The 22867-nt window shown below is 46.0% G+C and overlaps 1 protein-coding gene across 1 annotated transcript in view; it reads left to right on the top strand.

Moving 5' to 3' along the window:
- Positions 1 to 5003: 5003 nt before the first annotated feature.
- SH3BGR (SH3 domain binding glutamate rich protein) overlaps positions 5004 to 22867 on the top strand; it is a 58659-nt gene continuing 40795 nt past the window's right edge. Inside the window, exons 1-2 of the mRNA XM_007090474.3 lie at positions 5004 to 5177; positions 14044 to 14229. Coding sequence (XP_007090536.3) covers positions 5133 to 5177; positions 14044 to 14229 — 231 coding nt within the window. The 5' untranslated portion in view covers positions 5004 to 5132. The remainder of the gene's footprint in view (positions 5178 to 14043; positions 14230 to 22867) is intronic.

Here is a 22867-nt window from a genome sequence, read left to right as displayed (position 1 = left end):
CTGAGCCGAAGTCGGATGCTTAACCTACTGAGCGACCCAGGCAGCCCCTGACAGTTTTGTTTTTAAGGTTAACAGAGGTCACTCCTGACTCCTTAGAACAAATTCCTACATGTGAAATTGAAGGATCAGAGGGTATGCCCACTTTGAGGCTTTTCAAAGGTGTATGAAAGTTTGCCTTCCAGGCAAATGTCTCCAATCCTTAACCCACGTTGGGGATAATCTTTTTCTAAGTTTATTTATCTGTTTTTAAGTTTATTTATTTTGAGATAGAGAAAGAGTGTGAGCAAGGGAGGGACAGAGAGAGAGGGTCTGAACAGAGCCCGACGTGAGGCTCGAACTCATAAACCATGAAATTGTGACCTGAGCCGAAATCAAGAGTCAGTCGCTTAACTAAATCACCCAGGCGCCCATGGGGAGAATCTTTTAAATTTAATTTCTTTAAAAAACGTTTGCGCATTTTAAGTTGACACTTTATTTTGATTTTATTCACATCTTTGATTGCTAGGAAGGACACTTTTTTTTTTTTTTTCATATTTTTAGTAACCATTTGTACTTACTTTGTGATTTGCCTTTTTCTGCCCTTTGCCCATTTTTCACTTGTGTTCATCTTTGTAGAACTTTTGATGTTCTGTGAAACTCAGGTCTGGCATGCGAAAACTTGGTCTGTGGTATATGTTATAAATATTTCCTCCAGTTTGTCACTTGCTTTTAAATTTTGTGTGCAATGTATTTTGATATTTGTGTAGAGTCAGCTTTATCACATCTTCCCTTTATGGTTTTGGCATTTGGATTTTAAGTAATAGGGGCAGAGGGCATTTCTACACTGACACTGTTTACATCTAGTGTTTTAGGGGTGGGTGGGGGGCAAGGCTTCCCCTTCAGGTCACCATCCCTTCCTTCTTGTGCTGTTAGAGTGCCCACTCTTAACGTTGGTGGACTGTGTTTCTACAACCTTAGGTGGCGAGTTATTCCTATAAGGTGGGTGGTGGCAGTTTTTGTTGGCACTGAGTCGGGCAGCAACCACCTCCAGGAGGACCCGCATCAGACAAGTGTCACCCTAGACTTGACATTCATGGAAAGATGCCTGCTTTATGGCTGCTGGTGCTACCGAGACAGTAAAAAAAGCTGCAGTTTATTATTACATGACCCTCCCAATGCCGGTACTCAGGACTGGAGGAACCTGAAAGATGGAGGTTCCTCAGAACTTCCTTTCCCATCTGAAGGGTCTCTCCTTTTCTTTGCTAGCTGGTCTCAGTCTATAGCCTTTGTTTCTGCCTTTACATCTGTGTCCACCTGTGTCATGGAAGGGGAGAGACCCCCGGGCAGTGCAAAGCTGAAGAAATGCCTTTTAGTAATTCCGATACATATCGACATATGCCCTTACTTCTCTGTATTAGTTTACTGAGTCTGCTGTAACAAATCACCAAAGACCCGGTGGCTTAAAACAACCACAGTTGTACAGGCGGGAAGTCTGAAATCAAAGTGCCGGCAGAGCCATGCTCTCTCTGAAAGCTCTTGGGGAGAATCCTTTCCTTGCCTCTTTTGGCTCCTGGTGTTCCTTGGCTTGTGACAGTACTACTCCGATCTCTACCCTTGCTTTTACAAGGTGTTTTTTTTTTTTTTTTCTCTCGGCGTGTCCCTCCTCTTTTTGTAGGGACATCAGTTACTGGGTTTAGGGCTCACCCTAAATCCGGGATGATTTCATCTCAAGCTCCTCAACCAACTTCATCTGCTAAGATCCTGTTTCTAAATAAGGTCACGATCTGAAGTTTAGGGTGAATGTGAATTTTGGGGGGGACACTATTCAACTCACTTCTGAGCGGTTACTCTGGTAGTCACCGCTGTCATGCTACATCAAATATGCCTTTACAGGGGCACCTGGGTGGCTCAGTCGGCTAAGCATTTGACTTCAGCTCAGGTCATGATCTCACAGTTCATGAGTTCAAGCTCCGCGTTGAGCTCTGTACTGACAGCTCAGAGCCTGGAGCCTGCTTCAGATTCTGTGTCTCCCTCTCTTTCTGCCCTTTTCCAGCTCACACTCTTTCTCTCTCTGTCAAAAATATATAAACATTAAAAAAAATTAGATGAAATCAGTCTTTCATTACGTATGTGTACATTGTACACTTTACATATCTTACAATTTTATCTGTCAATTATACCTCAATGAAGCTGAAGAACATTCTTTTAAAAAATGAGGTCACATCTATAATTGCTGTCATTTCACTTAGTATCAAGGACTTGAGATGTGAAATGATTAGCCTTCTACCTCTTCACTGGAGCATACAGCTTATTGCTGAAGTGGATTTTCTAAGTCAGAGATTTGTTGAGCTTTATTTTTTTTTATTAAAAATTTTTTTAATGTTTTTATTTATTTTTTAGAGAGAGAGAGACAGAGAGTACAAGTGGCACTTGAGTAGGGAGGAGCAGAGAGAGAGGGAGAGAGAATCCCAAGCAGGATATGTGCTGTCAGCACAGAGCCAGACTCGGAGCTTGATCCCATGAACTGTGAGATCATGACCTGACCTGAAATCAACAGCTGGACACTTAACCAACTGAGCCACCCAGGCACCCCTTGTTGAGCTTTATCACTTGGGGGGGGTGTGTGCCTGGGTGGCTCAGTTGGGTGATTTCAGCACAGGGCATATCTCACAGTTCATGAGTTGGAGGCTTGCATCTGGCTCTGCTCTGACAGTGGGGCTCAAACCTACGAACCGTGAGATTGTGACCTTAGCTGAAGTTGGACGCTTAACTGACCGAGCCACCCAGGCACCCCTATCAATTCATTATTAAAAGGATAATTCATAGTGCAAGGAGAGGGCACTAGGAGTTTGAGGGTAGTGTATCAGGAGTTTCTCTGATGTGGTGCAGAGACAGATGGGTTGGGTTTGCGTCTTGGACGTACCATTTCCTGTTCTATCATCCCCAGTTCTCAGTCTTGATCCTTTAAGAAAATTTTTTACTGTTTATTTATTTTTGAGACAGAGAGAGAGCAAGCCAGCGAGCTGGGGAGGGGCAGAGAGAGAGGGAGACACAGAATTGGAAGCAGGCTCCAGGCTCTGAGCTGTCAGCACAGAGCCCGACGTGGGGCTCGAACCCATGAACCACAAGATCATGACCTGAGCTGAAGTCGGATGCTGACTGAACCACCCAGGCGCCCCTCGGTCTTCATCCTTGAGGAGGGAAAGTAGTGGAATCCAGTGCTAGTGTTGTGCAGATTAAGGAAGTGGTCTTTGCGAAACGCTTCGCACAGATGTGGCACGAGGCAAACACCTAAAAACTGTTAGCTCTTATTTCAGGTAGAGTATTTATTTCTCCCTACGGCGCATGGATGGAGGGGGAATGTCATTGTCAGAGGCAGTGTTGCCCTATATGATCAGCAGATGTATATTCTGTACGGCACCTGAGAGTCCAGCTGTAGTTTATGTTACTAATTTACAGAAACATTGAGAAATATGTATAGCTTATTAATCTCTTGTATTTAGAAAAAAAGTAGCATGCTCATGCGGTAGATGTTGAGACTAAAGTGTTGAAAGAATACTTTGATGACAAAAATTGTAAATCCTTTGTAATTTTGAAAATACAGAAAAGAAGAGGAGCAAAAATGATTTATAATCTTAGGTGGCCTTTAAAATAAAATTTACAGGGGCGCCTGGTGGCTCAGGCCGTTGAGCTTCCAACTGTTTGTCTCAAGTCATGATCTCATGGTTTGTGAGTTTGAGCCCAGCATCAGGCTCTGTGCTGATAGTGCAGAATCTGCTTGGAATTCTCTCTCTCCCTCTCTCTCTCTGTTCCCCCCCCCCCCCCACAACTCTCTCTCAAAATAAATAAACTTAAAAATTGAAAAATAAAATTTACAACGCTAATGACTTAAATTTGGGGAACCAGTAAGCATCTTTACCAAGGGCCTAATTTGGGAAGTAAACTTTGAGAAGTGAAGCTCTGAGTTAAAAGGTAGTGGTTTAAATCATTCATTCTGATGTAAATGAGTTTGATCTCCATTACAGGGATGGGGCGACCTTTTTCATCAAAGGCACCTATCCAAGGGGGTGGGACTAGACCTCCAGGCCCCTGGGACTCTGGAAAAGGGGGCGGGTAGAGAAGGCCCACAGATCCCTCCCTGCTCCAGTATGCCAGTAACACTTCCTCCAGGGGTAGCAGGGATTTAAGAGAAAAAAAAAAAGAATGAGAAAGGAAAGAGAGACTCCGTTATCCAAAAGGAGTAAATAAGACTGATGCTTTTTGTCTCCTATGTCCTTGATCTTGATTTTGAAACGCATGATAAACATTGGGCAGTAGCATTTGGGCTTTTTACTCGATTTTTAAGTCCTCTAACTTTTAACACCATTCAAATGGTCTGCATAAATCAGATGGACAGAGACTGCGACATTTATTTTCTCCCAACGCCTCTGCAATAGTTAAGACAATATGCTTGTTGAACTCATCCGTGCTGACAGCCCGCCTCCGTCGCCCTGCCTCGTCTGGGATATCAGTGAAACCTTACCCGTCTGCGGCCTGTCAGCCTCGGTTCTTTAGGAGGAACAGGTGGTAAAGGGAGAAAACTGTCAACGGGCCACGCATAAAGGAATCTATTGTAGGAGAGTTGGCCGAAGTGTTTTAATCGGCCGGGAAACTCGAAAGTCGGGAAGCCTGTGTTTATTTCAAGGCCCCTCGCTGTTCGTTTGCCAAAAGCCTCGCGAACACGGCGTCCGCGGGGACTGAGCTGGCGTCTTCTGGGCTTTTCCAGCGCCCCGCGCCGCCACCCGCGCCCACCTCCCTCCGCCCTCCCGCCGGCCGGCCTCTGTCTGCGAGCCGCCGTCTGATTGGTGCGCGGCGCAGCCTTGCCTTTTAGGGGCTGTTGTCGGGCGTTCAAAGTCAGTGGCTGCTTTTACCGACCAATCACGTATTTGCCTGGCAGAGGCCCACCGCTCCCGGGCCAATGGCGGGGAAGCCCACGCCGCCGGCGCCGCGCGGGGCCGGCGCGGAGCTTAAGTTGCGGCGGGAGGCGCAGGGGCTCAGACCGCGCTGGGCGGCCGCCAGCTCGCACCTGGCACCTGCTGCCTGCTCGGCCCGGCTAGCGCCGCGTCCCCTCCCGGGGGTGTGTGTTGGGGGGAGCCCTCTTTCCGACTGTCAAAATGGTTATCAAAGTGTTTGTTGCCACATCTTCTGGGTCCATAGCGGTAGGTGTCTGATGGAACTCGTGGGGCTTTCTTCCTTATCGTATTTTCAGAGGGGCTCAGACTGGGGAGTAGAAGCAGCGGGTCCGGCCCAGCGTTGGCCTTAAGATTCTTTTTGGAGGAGTGTGTGAGTAAGCCGTGGCCCTGCAGTAAGCCTGCGTGCCTTTGCTTTCTGCGTTCGTTTTAACCGTGTTGGAGGAATGTGTAAAATGAGTGATCCAGGCGAGCTGGGTGTGAAAGGGGATTCCAGGAAGGGGGCGTGTTTGATGCTAGAATTTTTAACATGTGATTTGTGTCGTGTTGTGTCGCATAGATTATAGAATCAGAGGCTATTTACTTATTTATTTATTTATTGGTGGAGTATTTCTGCCAATCATTCTGTAAGACCTAAGACTAAAGTTGCAGACAAATGATATTTGGTGGGTGTGCTGAACCCCATTTGGAGGGTGTGCTGAACCCCATTCCTAAAATGACTCCTGGGTGTCATTACAGTTGACCCTTGAACAATGCAGGGGTTAGGGGCACCGACACCCGCGCAGTGGAAAATCCCTGTATAACTTTTGACTCCCCAAAACTTGACTAATGGCCTCCTGTGGACCACAAGGCTTACTGACAACATAAACAGGCGGTTAACACATGGTTTTGTATGTTATGTGTAATATATACTGTATCCTTACAATAAGTAAGCTAAAGAAAGGAAAAAGTTATTAAGAAAATCATAAGGAAGAGAAAATATATTTATAGGGCTTTCTGTATTTATAAGAAAAAGAATCCACCTATAGGTGGACTGGTGCGGTTTAAACTTGTGTTGTTCAAGGGTCATCTGTACCTGAGCGTGCGATGTGACCAAACCGAAAGTGTAAAGTTAGCATGTGTAATAGTATTATTTGAGGAAAATGATGTCACAGTGACAAGAGCAAATATCTCTAAGGCGACAGTTTTAAATGCTCTAGGAATTCAAACAGACCAAAAATAGGTACGAAGAGCTGACCCCCCTAACACTGTCTGATTTCCCTGCGACCAGGCTTAGAGTCACCCCTCCAGTTCCAGCCTTCATTCTGTGCAGGAGAGACCTGCCTGAAGTTGCAGGGGTAACACGGGGAGCCATTTGTCCTTGGCAGTGATCCACGCTTTGCTTTTAGGCTTGAACCTGAGGTGTCTATCAGTCTGAGAGTGAAAGTTCCATGAGCATTTGAGCATTTAGGGGGCTACGGGGAGGAAGCTGAGGGTTGGACACCAGCAAGGGGGCAGTTTCCTTTTATATCTAGTTCCTGGGCCATCTTGCTGCTTGGATTTCACTCAGCCAGGATGATACCCTAGGCCAGCCACTGGCCGGGAACAGCCCCAATGCTGGCTCTTGAACGCCCCCACCCACAGCCCTGAAAGTTCGCGCAGTTTCTAGAGGGCAAGAAGAAAACAAGAGCGATGAGCCTGTGTGTCCCTCTGGGCACAGCGCATCAGCGACTGCTTAGTATCTCTGCAAAACATCTTTTAACAGAAACCGAGGAGGGAACATTCCAGTTGTGGAACTGCAAAGTCTTTTGTGGCCGTTGACGACCTCAGAAACTTTGAGTTGGCCCACAAAGAGCACAGTTTTGGATTACTAGACAAAACGTGATTTTTAATGAAGGAAACAGCTTTAGTGGGCTCTCAGTATGCTGTTGACGCTCATTGCGGGCAACTTTTACCCCTGCCCTGCCAATCTCCTCTTGTTCCGTGCCCCGTGCATCCTTCCAGAGACAGCGAACAAACTCGTGGACGTCTTAGGATTATTTGATGTCTTACAGTCTTGAAGTTTGGGCGCATGACTGAGTTAGCCTCCGAGGATCTGGAGGGGCACCGTTCATTCCAGGGTCTCGGAAAAGCCACGTTAATGCTGGTTCCCTAAGCAAATGTTTCGTTGCCGCTTGGAAGTGTTTGACCTTGGGGAAGTTATCTCACCTTGCTAAGCCTCAATTTCCTTATCTGTAAAATGAGGATAAGAATAGTACTCATCTCATTGGTGTCCTCTTGAGGATTTAGGAAAGAAGGCATGGAGTGCCCTGTATGGTGTCAAATGCTCAGTCAGTGCTTAATACATATTACAATTATTAGTTAACTTTATAATTATTACATATGGCTACTTAATATAATTATAACTATTATATCATATATATTATATGTTATAATCGTTGGCTAATGTTAGTCAATATTAATATTGTAGTTGCTGTAATTATTAGTTAATATTAGTACATGTGAGTCTGTGATGATGATGTTTCAGAAGAATTGTCCCAAGACACTTAAGTGGAAAGACTTTTGTCTGATCCTGAAGGATGAGAACGGATTATTCCCATGGTATCAGTGCTACTGATTTTTCCTGGGTGGGGGGGGAGGGATTTTATCCAGAAGCTTCTCGGCAGGGGAACCCCAGAGCGACTGCCAGCACCGATGCTGTGTACGTGGTGGTCGTTCTGCGAAACCTTTACTACTTATTTCTTCACTCTCTTTACTTTTAAAAATGGGTTCTTGCCTGCAACTTTGTTGATGAGGGCATGTGATTTCTGTTGGATGAACATAATTAATGAAAAAGGAAAAAACAGAGGCACTTGGGTGGCTCAGTCAGTTAAGCGTCTGACTTCGGCTCAGGGCATGATCTTGAGGTTCGTGAGTTTGAGCCCCACGTCCGGCTCTGTGCTGACAGCCCAGAGCCTGGAGCCTGCTTTGGATTCTTTGTCTCCCTTTCTGTCTCTCAAAAATAAATAAACATTAAAAATTTTTTTTTTTTTAGAAAAAGTAACGGGGTGCCTGGATGGCTCAGTCAGTTAAGCGTCAGACTTCGACTCAGGTCATGATCTCACGGTTTGTGAGTTCAGGCCGCATGTCGGGCTCTGTGCTGACAGCTCAGAGCCTGGAGCCTGCTTGGGATTCTGTGTCTCCCTCTCTGTCTGCCCCTTCCCTGTTCAGTCTCTGTCTATGTGTCTCTCAAAAATAAATTTTAAAAATGTTAGGGGCGCCTGGGTGGCTCAGTCGGTTGGGCGACCGACTTCGGCTCAGGTCATGATCTCACGGTCCGTGAGTTCGAGCCCCGCATCGGGCTCTGTGCTGACAGCTCAGAGCCTGGAGCCTGCTTCACATTCTGTGTCTCCCTCTCTCTCTGACCTTCCCCCATTCATGCTCTGTCTCTCTCTGTCTCTAAAATGAATAAACGTTAAAAAAATTAAAAAAAAAAAAATGTTAAAAAAATTACAAAAAAAAGAAAAAGTAAAAAACAAATTGCAATCTCTTTATGAGGGCTTATGCATATGCAGCTGTGTGTCACATCTCTGAACAGTTGATCACAAAGCACTGTCACATTTTTCTGCTTTGCAGAGGAATGTGGGTGAAGAGACCCTGGTAGCAGGAACAGATCTGTGTCTTCCTGAAGGCCAGTGCCACAGTGGGCTGAGGGGACAAGGGGAGAGAAGATGGTTCTCACTGTTTGCAAGCTGCACAGCCCCTGGAAACTTGATCTTTAAACAATTTTTTTTTCGTTAATTTTTTTTAATGTATATTTATATTTGAGAGAGAGAGAGAGACAGGGCATGAGCAGGTGAGGGGCAGAGAGATGGACACAGAATCTGAAGCAGGCTCCAAGCTGGGAGCTGACAGCACAGAGCCTGACATGGGGCTCGAACTCATGGACCATGATATCATGACCTGAGCCAAAGTCGGACGCTCAACCGACTGAGCCACCCAGGTGGCCCGTTTTTAATTTTTAAAAATGTTCTTATTTATTTTTGAGAGAGAGAGAGAGAGAACACATGCAGGGGAGGGGCAGAGAGAGAGACGGAGACACAGAATCTGAAGCAGGCTCCAGGGTGAGCTGTCAGCACAGAGCCTGAAGTGGGGCTCGAACTCGTGAACTATGAGATCATGATCTGAGCCAAAGTCGGATGCTCCACCGACTGAGCCACCCAGGTGGCCCTGGAACCTTGATCTTTAAGGACAGACCGTAATGGTGGCTCCTGGCTTTCTCGATCCTTTCCTCAGTCTTGATTGAGTGTAAATATGATGGGGGAAAATCTTGGCTCTTGGATGAGATGGATCTGGGTGTAAATCTTGGAAAACTCCTTAATTCACTGGTAATTCAGCTTTGTAATTTTAAAATGGTGATGGGGGGGCAGTGCCTGGGTGGCTTAGTCAGTTAAGCATCTTACTCTTGGTTTCGGCTCAGGTTATGATCTCACAGTTTGTGAGTTTGAGCCCCACATCTGGCTCTGTGCTGACAGTGTAGAGCCTGCTTGGGATTCTCTCTCTCTTTCTCTCTCTCTCTCTCTGCCCCTCCCCTGCTTGCTCTCTCTGTCTCTCAATAAATAAATAAACTTTAAAAAAATTTAAAAAAAAAGGTGATCAGAGTACTTAGCCTGGCCTGGTCATCGGGATGAGTCAGTGAGGTAACAACGTGCCGGGTGCCTGACCATGCAGGCTCTCACCTTGTGCAAAATGCTCGTCCACACACCGTGTTCCCTGGTTCTCACCAGAGCCTGGGGTGGGGCTGGGGTGGCGCTTAAACATTTTGCAGCCTTAGAGTGGATCCCCTCAGGAGGCTGACAGCAGCCTTCTGAGCCAGGAGGGAAATGCAGGTCGCCTCCCCCAAATACAGTGTGCTTTTCACTAAGTGCAATGGCCTCAGTTGGAAAAGCTCCTAACTGTACAAGACAATAAAAGGGAGGTGCCAGGCAAGTGGCTCAGTGATCCCTCTGACACATTACAGTAACCAACAGTGGCCGGTGACTTCAGGAAAACAACACTTTCTTTCTCTCTCTCTCTCTCTCTTTTTTTTTAAGAGTTTTTAAAAAAGTTTATTTTTGAGACAGAGAGAGAGAGAGACAGAGTGTGAGCAGGGGAGGAGCAGAGAGAGAGGGAGACACAGAATCCAAGGCAGGTTCCAGACTCTGAGCTGTCAGCACAGAGCCTGATGTGGGGCTTGAACTCACAAACTGTGAGATCATGACCTGAGCCGAAGTCGGATGCTTAACCCACTGAGCCCCCCAGGTGCCCAGAAAACAACACTTTCTTATGAGTGAATGTAACAGGATGGGAAAGCAGAGATCTCTGAGCCTCGGGTGACGTCCCAAAGGCTCCAAATGACCCAGACCCCAGGGACCCCCAGGTCCTTCAGAGGGGCTACCTAGAAAGAGGCTGCAGCCTGCGGGGCTGGCGCTGGCCAGGGTGCCATGGAGGGAAGAGAAGGGGCAGGAGGTGGGGAGGGGAGGGTGTCTGTGGTGGGAACCACTGGGTGCCGTGCCCGCACCTTCCCCCAGGGACCATAAAGGGAGGTGCCCCCTGGGAGCTGATGGCGCTCGGGGGGGCAGCTCGGGAGGCCGTGTAAAGAAGAGTGAGCACTTTTTGCCTGTGAGGGTCCGGTGGGGCTCCTTGAATAGATATCCACCAGGAGGGAGGACTGTGGGGGAGAGGGCCCCCACTCAGGGTGCAGATTTTTTTTCCTCTCTGTTTTGGGGGGGCGAGGGGCTGGGAGATAGCCCGTAAGACAGTATCATGCACCCATCAGTCTGTTAAGTTCCTGTACATGCAGTTGTTTGTCTGGCAAGAAATAACGGGTCTTCCCCTCCCTGGTTCTCTCGCCCTCTTTGACCTTCTAACAGAAGAAACACAAGTCAGGGCTTGGGCAAGGGTCCCCAAGGCACCCTTGGGGAAGGGTTTTTCATCTATTCAGAAATCAGGGAGTAAGATGAAATCCTTCTTGCATTTCACCTCAAGTCCTGACGCATGATTAATAGAGATGGAAATAATGTTGGCGAGGTGGCCGTGGACCTCGGCCAGGCTGGTCCGGGCTCCCGGGAGGGTATCTGAGAAGGAAGGAAGACGGGGCTTTGGACAGAATGAAGGATGTTGCCTTCTGACTATTTAATTACAAGCAAACCTGCCTAAAATGAAGACGTCTCCTCTCTTCAAGCCGCAGAGTTATCTCTGGAAATAGCTTAAGGAATGAGCAATTTATAGAGTGGCACGGATAATTATGGACAGGTTGGAAAGTATGTATAGGAGACATGATTAATTAACGTAGTAATTTAGTCCAACAACCTGTCATCAGGTCTGATGGGATTTTTGTCATATTCAGAGATTCAGCTGTGAGGCTGTGGCGTTGGGAGCACGGTTTCTGTGCGGAGGAACGGAAGGTCCAAGGGCCCAGTTGGGGGAGGACACGTGGGTGTAGAAATCCGAGCCTTTCCTTTGCTTCCGATAGATGTGACACTCAGGAATGTCCCAGCATGTGTGTGCCGGGAGCCTGAGGGAAATTCCAGCACCCCACACCTTTCTGTATGACTTTTATTTTTTTATTTTGGTCCATGCTTGCCCCAAACTGAGTCTTTCTGATTAAGTGTTGTATTGTAGCTAACAGCAGCCTTCAATTTAGTGATCTCATGCTTTTAGACCCATTATCTTTGTTATGTTGGTAGAACAAATGTTAATGAAAAAGTAAATGTGTGATGACCACTTATATATATGGGTATACACATAACATATATACAATCTTATGTATAATTTATATTTACTTGTAAGGAATTTACAAATTATATTCATTTATGTTATATTTTTAATTAATATGCAATCAGATCACCACCGAAATGATATGATACAGAATTTCATTTGGGTGGTGATTTGCTTCCCGGGCTTAAGCATCCATACGTGCCTTCTTTTTCCTTATATTAAGAGAGAAACACTCTACACACAAGTCATTGAAAGATTCATTTATTTTGGGAAAAATGAACAAAATAATTTTTGGGAGGGCACCTGGGTGGGTCAGTTGGTTAAGCCTCTGACTCTTGATCTCAGCTGAGGTCTTGATCTCAAGGTCATGAGTTCAAGTCCCATGTTGGGCTTCATACTGGGCATGGAGCCTACTTAAAATAACAATAATAATAATAATAATAATTTTTTGTATACATATCTCTGGAAGGAATTAGGTTTGACCCAAAGAGGGATGGGCATGGGCCTTTTATATCATTTTTTAGGGATTCTCAAATTCTAGTATCTCTACTGATAAACGAGTTACACAAGAATAACAAGGGGGAGCCTGTAAAATATGTACATGTATACATATAAAATATGTGTATATATTTCAGAGAGAGAGAGCATGAGCAAGGGAGAGGGGCAGAAGGAGAGAGAGAGAGAGAATCTTTTTTTTATGTTTATTTATTTTTGAGAGTGAGACACACAGAGTGCAAGCAGGGGAGGGCCAGAGAGAGACAGAGACAGAATCTGAAACAGGCTCTAGGCTCTGAGCTGTCAGCGCAGAGCCCAACACGGGGCTCGAACTCATGAACCACAAGACCGTGACCTAAACTGAAGTCAGACACTTAACCGACTGAGCCACCCAGGTGCCCCGGGAAGGAGACAGAATCTTAAGCAGACTCCATGCTCAGTGCTGAGCCCGACGAAGGACTCGCTCCCATGACCCTGGGATCATGACCTGAGCCAAATTCAAGAGTCTGATGCTCAACCAGCTGAGTCACCGAGGCATCCCTTTTTTTTAAATAAAATATTTTTCATGACTTGTTTTGATATGAGACAACATTCTATGCAGAGAACTTAAAAAATTGAGATATTAGGGGCACCTGGGTGGCTCATTTGGTTAAGTGTCTGACTCTTGATTTGAGCTCAGGGTTGTGAGTTCAAGCCCCACCTGGGGCTCCATGCCCAGGGTAGAGCCTACTAACAAAATAATAAGATATTAGGTATTTTCGTGTCAAAGAAAACATTTAAAATTTTACTCATATTTTTAAGAAATGACTTATTTTGCTTTATTTTGCTGATCATCTACAGCGTGTTCGCTGTCTAGGATGTACAAATGGGTTGTTATTTGCATTTTTTTTTTCACCCAGATAAGCAGCGTACGGATCTGTTACGCGAAGAACTCGGTGCGATGTCTTGTGCCGAGGACAGTGGATAAATCAGTGTTGATTGATGGTTCGGTTGACCACTCTGGGCCTCTTTCTCAGAGGCTCTTAAGGGGAGGCCATGGGGTCTGTGCAGGAAAGGGGCGTCGTGCATTTGGGGAGTGAATGCTTTGAAGAGAGAGAGTGGCTGTAGTTGTCTCTGGGGATGGAGGTCTGAGTTGTGGAAAGGCCCAGCGTCCTGAGAAATGGGGGCTAGGAGACGAGAGCTCTGGGTAGGGAGAAGGGCGCCAAGAGCTGTGTCTCAGGCGAAGCTGGCGCCCGCTCCCCATGTGAGCGGAAAGGAGAAAGCAGAGAGAGACCAGGGTTCTCTGCCTGTGTTGCGCTTTGCGAGCTGGGAGACACAGCCACTGGCTTTTTCTGTCTTTTCCTCTGTTCTTTCCCCTTTCAGTCCTCTCCACGTGGGCTTTCCAATCTCCTGTCCTGTTTCGAAAGCCACTTTTGTTCAATGTGACTCACGTGCCCGTTTTCATAACTGTGAGGGAAGTGCTTTTTAGTTGGGTGTGCTTGGTATTTACGTTTCATAGCGAATTCTCTTTTGTCTCTTTTCTTCCTTCTCTTCTCCCACCCCCCCCCTTTTCTTCATAACCAATTCTTATTATTTATTTATTTTTTTTGGCGTGAAAGCTTAGCAGAGAATTAAAAGTACGTCAAAGACCTCAAATAAAACCTAGGATGAGGGCATCTCTATTCTTATTAGGTTGATTATACCATGATTGAAACATTGGTGAGATTACAATTTTAGAATTTAAATAATCACTCTGTTGATCCTTTATAATGAAGAGGTGTGATTTCATTGTCTACCTTGTTTCAATAATAGTGAGATTACTTGTGTTGCATGGTATAGTTGGAGAAAGGATTTCTGTAAATCTAAGCAAGACATTACAAAATAAAGCCAGTCGAATCGTAATCTTTCTCTACTCTTGACTCAGATTAGGAAAAAGCAGCAAGAAGTAGTGGGCTTTTTGGAAGCTAATAAGATCGACTTTAAGGAATTGGACATTGCTGGAGACGAAGACAACAGGAAGTGGATGAGGGAGAATGTTCCTGGAGAGAAGAAACCTCAAAACGGGATCCCTTTGCCTCCCCAGATCTTCAATGAAGAGCAGTATTGTGGGGTGAGTGTTTGATTTCTTGGGAAGTTCTCTTGCATGAGTGTTTACCAGAAATGGTTTAAAGCAGATTAATCTGGAGGCAGAATTTGAACTTGTTGACAGTTTCAGGACACGATCTATTTCTCCCAGTACCCGGACGGTGGATCCATTTTGAGTAGTCAGTGCATGAGATTTACAAAAGGAGAGAAACAATAAAATGATGATTTGGAAGTTCCTGGGATTATTTTGGGTTCCTTATTTTGCTGTGAAGAATTAGCTCACTTGTTCAAATAAAGTGTGCATTTTGTTGGAAAGGGATTCTTTTTTTTAACATATTTTTTATTAAAACATTTTCTGTATTTTAGAGAGAGAGAGCATGTGTGTGCGTGAGCAGGGGAGGGAAGGAGGGGCAGAGAGGGAGAGAGAGAATCCCAAGCAGGCTCCATGCTCAGTGTAGGGTGTGACTGGGGGCTCGACCTCACAACACTGGGATCATAACCTGAGCTGAAATCAAGAGTCAGACACTAAACCGACTGAGCCACCTAGGTGCCCCTGTTGGAAAGGAATTCTGACCAGTCTTGCAAGGTACCCATCCATGAACCCAGGCAGACACAGGTAGGCTTTCACTTTACAAAAAACATTTTTTTTAATGTTTATTTTAGAGAGAGAGAGAAAGACAGAGTGTGAGCAGAAGAAGGGCAGAGAGAAAGAGAGACACAGAATCCAAAGCAGACTCCAGGCTCCAAGCTGTCAGCACAGAACCCATGTGGGGCTGGAACCCATGAACCGCGAGATCATGACCTGAGCCGAAGTGGGATGCTTAATTGACTGAGCCACCCAGGCGCCCCGGCTTTCTTTCACTTTTATAAAAATGATTTGCAGGGTCACCTGGGTGGCTCATTCGGTTAAGCATCCGACTCTTGATTTGGGCTCATCCTGATCTCACGGTGGTTAGATTGAGCCCCGTGTCAGGCTCAGCACTGAGTGTGGAGCCTTTTTAGGATTCTCTCTCTCCCTCTCCCTCTGCCCTTCCCCTGCTTGCGTTCTCTAAAAAAAAAAAATGATTTTCAGAAGTCTGGTCTTCATACAGATACCTTAAATTTGTTTAAATGTATCTAGATTGTTTAAAAACTGTCCTGAACACTTTAATTATAACAGCAATTTTATTTTATACATTTAATAGTTCACTTCCCCAGAAAATCACTTTTTCCTCAGAGTTTTTTCCACAGTTCTGCTTTGTAAATCAAATTGTTGAAAAGAAACATTTAAAAACTCAAAGGGCTTTAGAACACGAGCACTGGAAGCTGGCTGGGGGTCATCTGAGCCTTCTAGGTCATTTTTCAGATGCCTCCATCAGGGCTCCGGAGGGTGGAGGGAGCTGGTCAGTGTTGTGTTGTTCCTGAAGGCTGGAGCCACCTGTAGGAATCTTGACTCCCCTCTTTTCTTGTGTGCAAAATGGCTGGTTCTTTCGATTAGCTCCTCTTGATTCTGTGTCTCATCTGAAGCTGGCATGGTCCAATCAAAGCCTGAAGGCCAAGGCCTGTGGCTGCCTGTTTTAGTAAATACAGTGTTATTGGAACACGTCCACACTAGTTCAATGACCCATCACCTGTGGCTGATTTTGCATAATGGGAGAGCTGAGTAGTTGCCACAGAGACCATATGACTCACAAAGCCAGAAGTATTTAGTATCTGCCCATTTACAGAAAAGCTTTGGGGGTGCCTGGGTGGCTCAATCGGTTAAGTGTCTGACTTCGGCTCAGGTCATGATCTCACGGTCCGTGAGTTCGAGCCCCGCGTTGGGCTCTGTGCTGACAGCTCAGAGCCTAGAGCCTGCTTCACATTCTGTGTCTCCCTCTCTCTCTGACCCTCCCCCGTTCATGCTCTGTCTCTGTCTCAAAAAAAAAAAAAAATACACGTTAAAAAAAAAATTAAAAAAAAAAAAGAAAAGCTTTGGGGGCCTGCCTCCGACGTGAAGCACCGACTTGTTTGGTTATTGGAGGTTTGTATTCGTTTCATAAGGTTGATGTAACAAAACACCACAAACATGGTGGCTGTTGTGAGCTGTCTGTGCCCTCCCCAAATTCATAGGTTGAAGCTCTAACCTCCATGGTGAGGGTATTTGGAGATGAGGCCTTTGGGAAGTATCAGCTGAGATGAGGTCATGCAGGGAGGGGGCGCTTTGTGACGCGATTAATGTCCGAAGAGGAAGAGAGAGAGAGAGAGAGAGAGAGAGAGAGAGAGAGAGATCCCTCTCTCTCCACCATGTGAGCACACGGCCAGAGGCAGCTGTCTGCAAGCCAGAACCCAGCCATCCTGGCACTCTGGTCTCGGGAGTCCAGCCCCCAGAGCTGTGAGATGAGACATTTCTGTCATTTAAGCCCCTCAGTCTGTGGCATTTTGTTATGCAATCCAAGCTGACTACTTCGGTGCTTTAAAATAACAGAAATGTACTCTCGCACAGTTCTGGAGGTCAGAGGTCTGAAGGCAAGGCGTCAGTAGCATTGGTTTCTTCTGGAGGCTACGAGGGAGGATCTGTTCCATGCCTTTCTCCTGGCTTCTGGTGCTTGCCAGCAACCCTTGGTGTTCCCCGGCTCGAAGATATCTCTCTCCGATCTCTGTCTCCATCTCTCCTTGTGTTCTCCTGGTCTCTCTGTCTTCACTTGGCTTCTTTAAGGACAACAGTCATTGGAATAGGGCTCACCCCACTCCAGTCTAGCCTCTTGTAACTAATCACCTCTGTAAATATCCTATTTCTGAATAAGGTCACTTTCTCAGGTTCTGGGTGGACAGGGATTTGTGGGGAACAGCACAGGGCTGTATGGATTTATGTGGCTGTGTTAGCATCTTCAGAGGCTTAGCTCAGTCCTGTGGGTGGGGGGGGGGTGTTTTCAAACAGTCTGAATGTGGCAAACTCTTCTTTAAGAGAATGTATAGTCCAGCCCAGGCCTCCTGTGGGTTTAAGCTGGGGCTTCCCAGGATGTAGAATGGAGTTCCTATGTGAGGAAGGGTCCTCCCCTCCACCTCTCACTCTTGCCTTCCCCTGCCGCTCCCCACCTCCTGACATCCCTGCACCCTGACCCATATTTCTAAGGCTTGGGGCTCTTTGTTTTTTAAAAAATGTTTGCTTATTTATTTTGAGAAAGAGAGAGAGAGTGTGTGTGTGAGCAAGCAGAGGGGAGGAGCAGAGAGAGAGAGGGAAAGAGAGAATCCCAAGCAGGCTCCATGCCGCCAGCACAGAGCCCGGCTTGGGGTTCGAACTCACAAACCATGAGATCATGACCTGAGCTGAAACCAAGAGTCGGACGCTTAGCCAACTGAGCCACCCAGGTGTCCCATAAGACTCGGGGCTCTTATTGGATGAGGAAAGGAATAGTGGTGGTGGGCAATTTTAATTTTATTTTTTATAACTTTTTTTAATAATTGAAAAATCAATACATGTGCACACTGAAAACTTTAAATAGTTCAGGGGCGCCTGGGTGGCTCAGTGGGTTAAGCGTCTGACTTCGGCTCAGGTCATGATCTCGCGGTCTGTGGGTTCGAGCCCCACGTCGGGCTCTGTGCTGACAGCTCAGAGCCTGGAGCCTGTTTCGGATTCTGTGTCTCCCTCTTTCTCTGACCCTTCCCTGTTCATGCTCTCTCTCTGTCTCAAAAATAAATAAATGTTAACAAAAAATTTAAATGGTTCAAAAATTGCCTCTGGTAAAAATTATTCTGCCTCCCATGTCAGACCCCTGTGATTCTAGTTCCTTCCCCGAGGTGGCTGGTTTCACGGACCTGTGATCTGGGAAGTCACCCAGGCCCCACACTTAAGAGAGCTCTCTGCTTGGTTCAACACTCTGCTATTGCTGTCTTGAATTTTTTTTAAATGTTTATTTATTTTTGAGAGAGAGAGAGAGCACATGCACAAGCGGAAGAGGGGCAGAAAGAGAGAGACAGAGAATCCCAAGCAGGCTCCATGAAGTGAGTGCAGAGCCTGATGCTGGCCTGGAACTTGAACCCTGAGATCATGACTTGGACACTTAACCAAGTGAGCCACCCAGGCACCCTCTGCTGTTGCTGTCTTGAAATCCACAACGTTTTTTTTTTTTTTTTTTAATGTTTTTATTTATTTTTGAGACAGAGAGAGACAGAGCATGAGCAGGGGAGGGGCAGAGAGAGGGAGACACAGAATCTGAAGCAGGCTCCGGGCTCTGAGCTGTCAGCACAGAGCCTGACACGGGGCTCAAACTCACAGACTGTGAGATCATGATCTGAGCTGAAGTCGGACACTTAACCGACTGAGCCACCCAGGCACCCCGACACAACGGGTTTTGAACAAGGGACCCGGGTTTCATTTTTGCATGGGGTCCCTGCAAATTACATAGAGGGTCCTGTTCTGGCAAACCAATGTTGGCAATTTCTAGTTTGACCTTCCAGAAATTTTCTGTGTGTATTTATAATATACACGACATACATATTTTATAGATACCTGTAATATCTATGATACAGGATACATTATACAGCTATATATTGATATATTGTATATCCCTTAAAAATAGGAGTGTGCTATAACACTTGGGTTTTTTCAGTCCATAACCATATCTCAGAGACCCCTGAGCTGCACAAGCTCCTTACTTTAATGGCTGCCAAATGTTCCATTGTATATGACATCATTTATTGACACAGCCCTCTAGTGGGGAATATTCAGGAAACATTCAGCACACAGACAATGCTGCAGGAAATCTTTTTTGTAAAAATTTTGTTATGTTTTTTGAGAGAGAGAGAGTGCGAGTAGGGGAGGGGCAGAGAGAGAGAGGGAGAGAGAGAATCCCAAGCAGGCTCCACGCTGTCAGCGCAGAGCCCGATATGGCACTTGAACCCAGGAACCATGAGATCATGACCTGAGCCAAAATCAGGAGTCGGACGCTTAACTGACTGAACCACCCAGGTGCCCCCAGGAAATCTTTTGATACATACAGATTCTTATACGCAGTATGAATATATGCGTGTAGGAATCAGCTCCTAGAAAATGTGCTAAGCTAAAACACATATGCACTTTGTATTTCGGTAGATGTTGGCAAATGGCCCTATACTGCCCTGTGCCAACTTACGTGTCCACCAACCTAGTCTGAGGGTGGCTAATTCCCTGTGACCTTGACCACACTCCATATGCAAACTTCTGAATCTTTGCCAGTCTAATAGATGAAAAATATATTCTCACTGCTTTGACTTGGATTTCTGTCTGGATGAGTAAGGCTGAATTCCTTTTCCTATGTTTATGAGGTATTTGTGTTTTTCTGTGACTTGCTCTTTCTCTGTTGGGTCACAGGTGATATTTATTGGTTTGTAAGAGTCTTTATTTATGAAGGAAAGTAGCCCTTTACTCCCATAGATGTTGCAAATTCTTTTCCCACATTTCTTGTCTTTTGAGTTTTTAAGCAGAACTTAAAATTTTTTTATGTAGACAAATTCACTGATCTTTTTTTCTTTATGGTTCCTGACCCTGAGTCTTGCTTAGAAAAGCTTTCTGCACTCTGAAATTATCAAAAGAATAATTTCATTTTTTTCTATTAGTACTTTTCCAATGAAAGTAATATTTTAAATCTATTTTTCCTTATTTTAACTGTTATTTTTTTTTAATGTTTATTTATTTTTGAGAGAGAGAGAGAGAGACAGAGCAGGGGAGGGGCTGAGAGAGAGAGGGAGACACAGAACCCGAAGCAGGCTCCAGGCTCCGAGCTGTCAGCACAGAGCCCGACGTGGGGCTTGAACCCACAAGCCATGAGATCATGACCTGAGCCAAAGTCAGACACTTAACCGACTGAGCCATCCAGGTGCCCTAATCTGTGGACACTCTTAACAAAAGTGCACTGGTAAGGCAGAGGGCTTTGTTTCCAGAAAGTAGCTAAAAATGATTATTTGTATTGTAGGTTCAGATTTTAAAAGGAAACTCAAAGAAAGGTTCTGAAGACTATGTCAGGATTTTGTTTTTTATTTTTTTTAACGTTTATTTATTTTCGAGAGGTGGGGGGAGGGAGAAGGAGGGGCAGAGAGAGAGAGAGGGAGATACAGAATCCGAAGCAGACTCCAGGCTCTGAGCTGTCGGCGCAGAGCCCGACATGGGACTTGAACTCCCGAACCTCGAGATCATGACCTGAGCCAAAGTCAGACACTTAACCGACTGAGCCACCCAGGCATCCCTCTGTCAGATTTAAAATGGTAGAGGGAACCTCAGGGACAAGCAGTGGTCTCTCGCACCAGGGCAGGGAGAGGAGTGGATGTCGAGGTAGTTCTGAGCACCGCTGCGTCCCTGCCTGTGTGAACTGCCCCGTGCAGAGCAGATGAAGACGTTATCCCGAGGGCGTGGCCGACCGCCATTAGCTAGAGAAAGGGGACGCCCGACGGGAAGCCAGGCACAGCGGAGGCCAGCTCACCCGCCTGGCAGAGGAGTGCTAACTGGACGCAGCAGACATGTCTGTCGATGCCAGGTTGGAGGCTGTGCATCTTAGCCCAGGTAAGGACTGGGTGCCTGCCTGGGCCTGAACACAACCAAAGGGGACCTGGGCCACTCAGCACAGGCGGGCATCCTCGGGGCTACGAGGGAAACGGGATGTGAGGCCAGTGAGGCGGGGGGGGGGGGGGGGGGGGGGCAGGGCTCTCTCAACGCATGGATGTTACTGAACAAGCTGTTTCACATCGTTGAAAACTTACTATGAGGGGCGCCCGGGTGGCTCCGTCGGTTAAGCACCCGACTCTTGACTCAAGATTGCACGGCTCCTGAGTTTGAGCTCCACGTCTGGCTCTCGCTGACAGCGTGGAGCCTGCTTGGGATTCTCTCTCCCCTTCCCTCTCTACCCCTCCCCTGCTATCTCACTCTCTCTCTCTCTCAAAATAAATAAATAAAACAAAATAACAAAGCAAAGCAAAAAACCTATGTGTGTACCAGATATCAAAAGAGACTTCAACACCCCACTCACCATTTCCTTATTTACGTGTGTGTGTTTTTAAAATTTATTTATTTTGAGAGAGTGCACGCATGGGAGGGGCAGAGAGAGAGGCGGAGAGAGAGAATCCCAAAAAGACTTTGCTCTGTCAGCGTAGAGCCCGATTCGGGGTTCATTCTCACACACCTTGAGATCATGACCGAAATCAAGAGCTGGATGCTTAACTGACTGAACCACCCAAGAGCCCCTGTCTTGTTTTTTAGTACTTTAGTTTGTTGGTCTTCATCCTACCCCACAACTTAGACATTTCTAATTGTTGTTGTTTTTTTTAACATTTATTTATTTTTGAGAGAGAAGGAGTGGGAGAGGGGCAGAGAGAGAGAGGGAGACACAGAACCCGAAGCAGGCTCCGGTCTCCGAGCCGTCAGCACAGAGCCTGATGCGGGGCTTGAACTCACGAACTGCGAGATCGTGACCTGAGCCGAAGCCGGATGCTTAACCGACTGAGCCCCCCCAGGCACCCCTAATGATTGTTTTTATAGTCAATGTTTGTTTAGTTTAGATTTACCCACATATTTATTAATATCTTTGCTCATGATTCCTTCTTGCATCTTAGATAATATATCTGCAGTCACTTTCTGTTTGCCTAGTATAGCCTGTAAAAGTTTCTTTGAGTATCTATTGGTGGTAAGTTCTCTAAATTTTGGAGGAAAAAGGACATTTTTCAGGGGTGCCTGGGTGGCTCAGTCAGTTGAGCATCTGACTCTTGATTTCAGCGCAGGTCATGATCCCGGGGTTGTGGGATTGAGCCCCGAGTCGGGCTCCATGCTGAGTGTGGAGCCTGCTTAAGATTCTCTTTCTCTCCCCTCTGCCCTGCTCATGATCTCTCTAAAAAAAAAAAAAAAAAAAGACTAATGTTGGTTTTACCTCATGTCTAAAAAAGTTTCACTGGGTCTAAAATTCTGGGTTGATGGTTATTTTTTCTAAACACATGAAACTATTATGTTGCTTTCTTCCAACTTCTGTGTTGCTGTCCAGAAGCCACTTGTCAATCTAATTTTCTTTCATGGGGAAGGGTCTTTTTCCTTGTCCCCCTTCCCCCTGCCTCCTTCACTCTCCCCTCCCACTCTGCCCCCCTTTTATAAAACTCCCCACCTTGAGGAGGCTCTAGGCTTTAGCCACTCTCGCTTTTACTCACCGTGGCATCAAAGTTGGCATAAAGATCTGCCAGCTTTGTTGCAAACTCAGCCTTGGTGTGTGCTTGTTCCTAGGACTCCTGGCCTCACCTGGTCGTGATCTTTCCTTTCGTATCACCAGCTCAGCAGTGCGCCTACACTTCTTTTCTCAATCTGGCTTCTTCAGGGCATCTAATGCTACTCTAACGTGACTGGAAGTTGAAAAAACCGTTTCATACTCATGATTTCCTGTATCTGTTTGTTAGCATCAAGTCAAAAATCATGACAAATTATTCTTTGGTCCTCTGAAGCTGAAGGAGCTATTTGGACCCAAGTTGAAGCAGAGGACAATTCACTCAACTATGAGGAAATCATTCTCGACTGGAAAGCTTCTAGAGTTGGCCAACTAGAGAAGTCATAGATCTTTTCAGAATTTTTGAAAAACAGCATAAATTTATTTTATTATATTTCACCTGCTCTCTACGGGTACTAACGCATTCTATCATGTGATCCTTTACCAATGCCTAGCAAGTGGGTGCCCCAGGAATCAGCCAGAATTTCT

Source organism: Panthera tigris, chromosome C2, assembly GCF_018350195.1.
Source record: "Panthera tigris isolate Pti1 chromosome C2, P.tigris_Pti1_mat1.1, whole genome shotgun sequence".
Lineage (NCBI taxonomy): Eukaryota > Metazoa > Chordata > Mammalia > Carnivora > Felidae > Panthera > Panthera tigris.
Note: the sequence above shows the minus strand (reverse complement) of the source record. Positions and strands in the feature narration are given on the sequence as shown.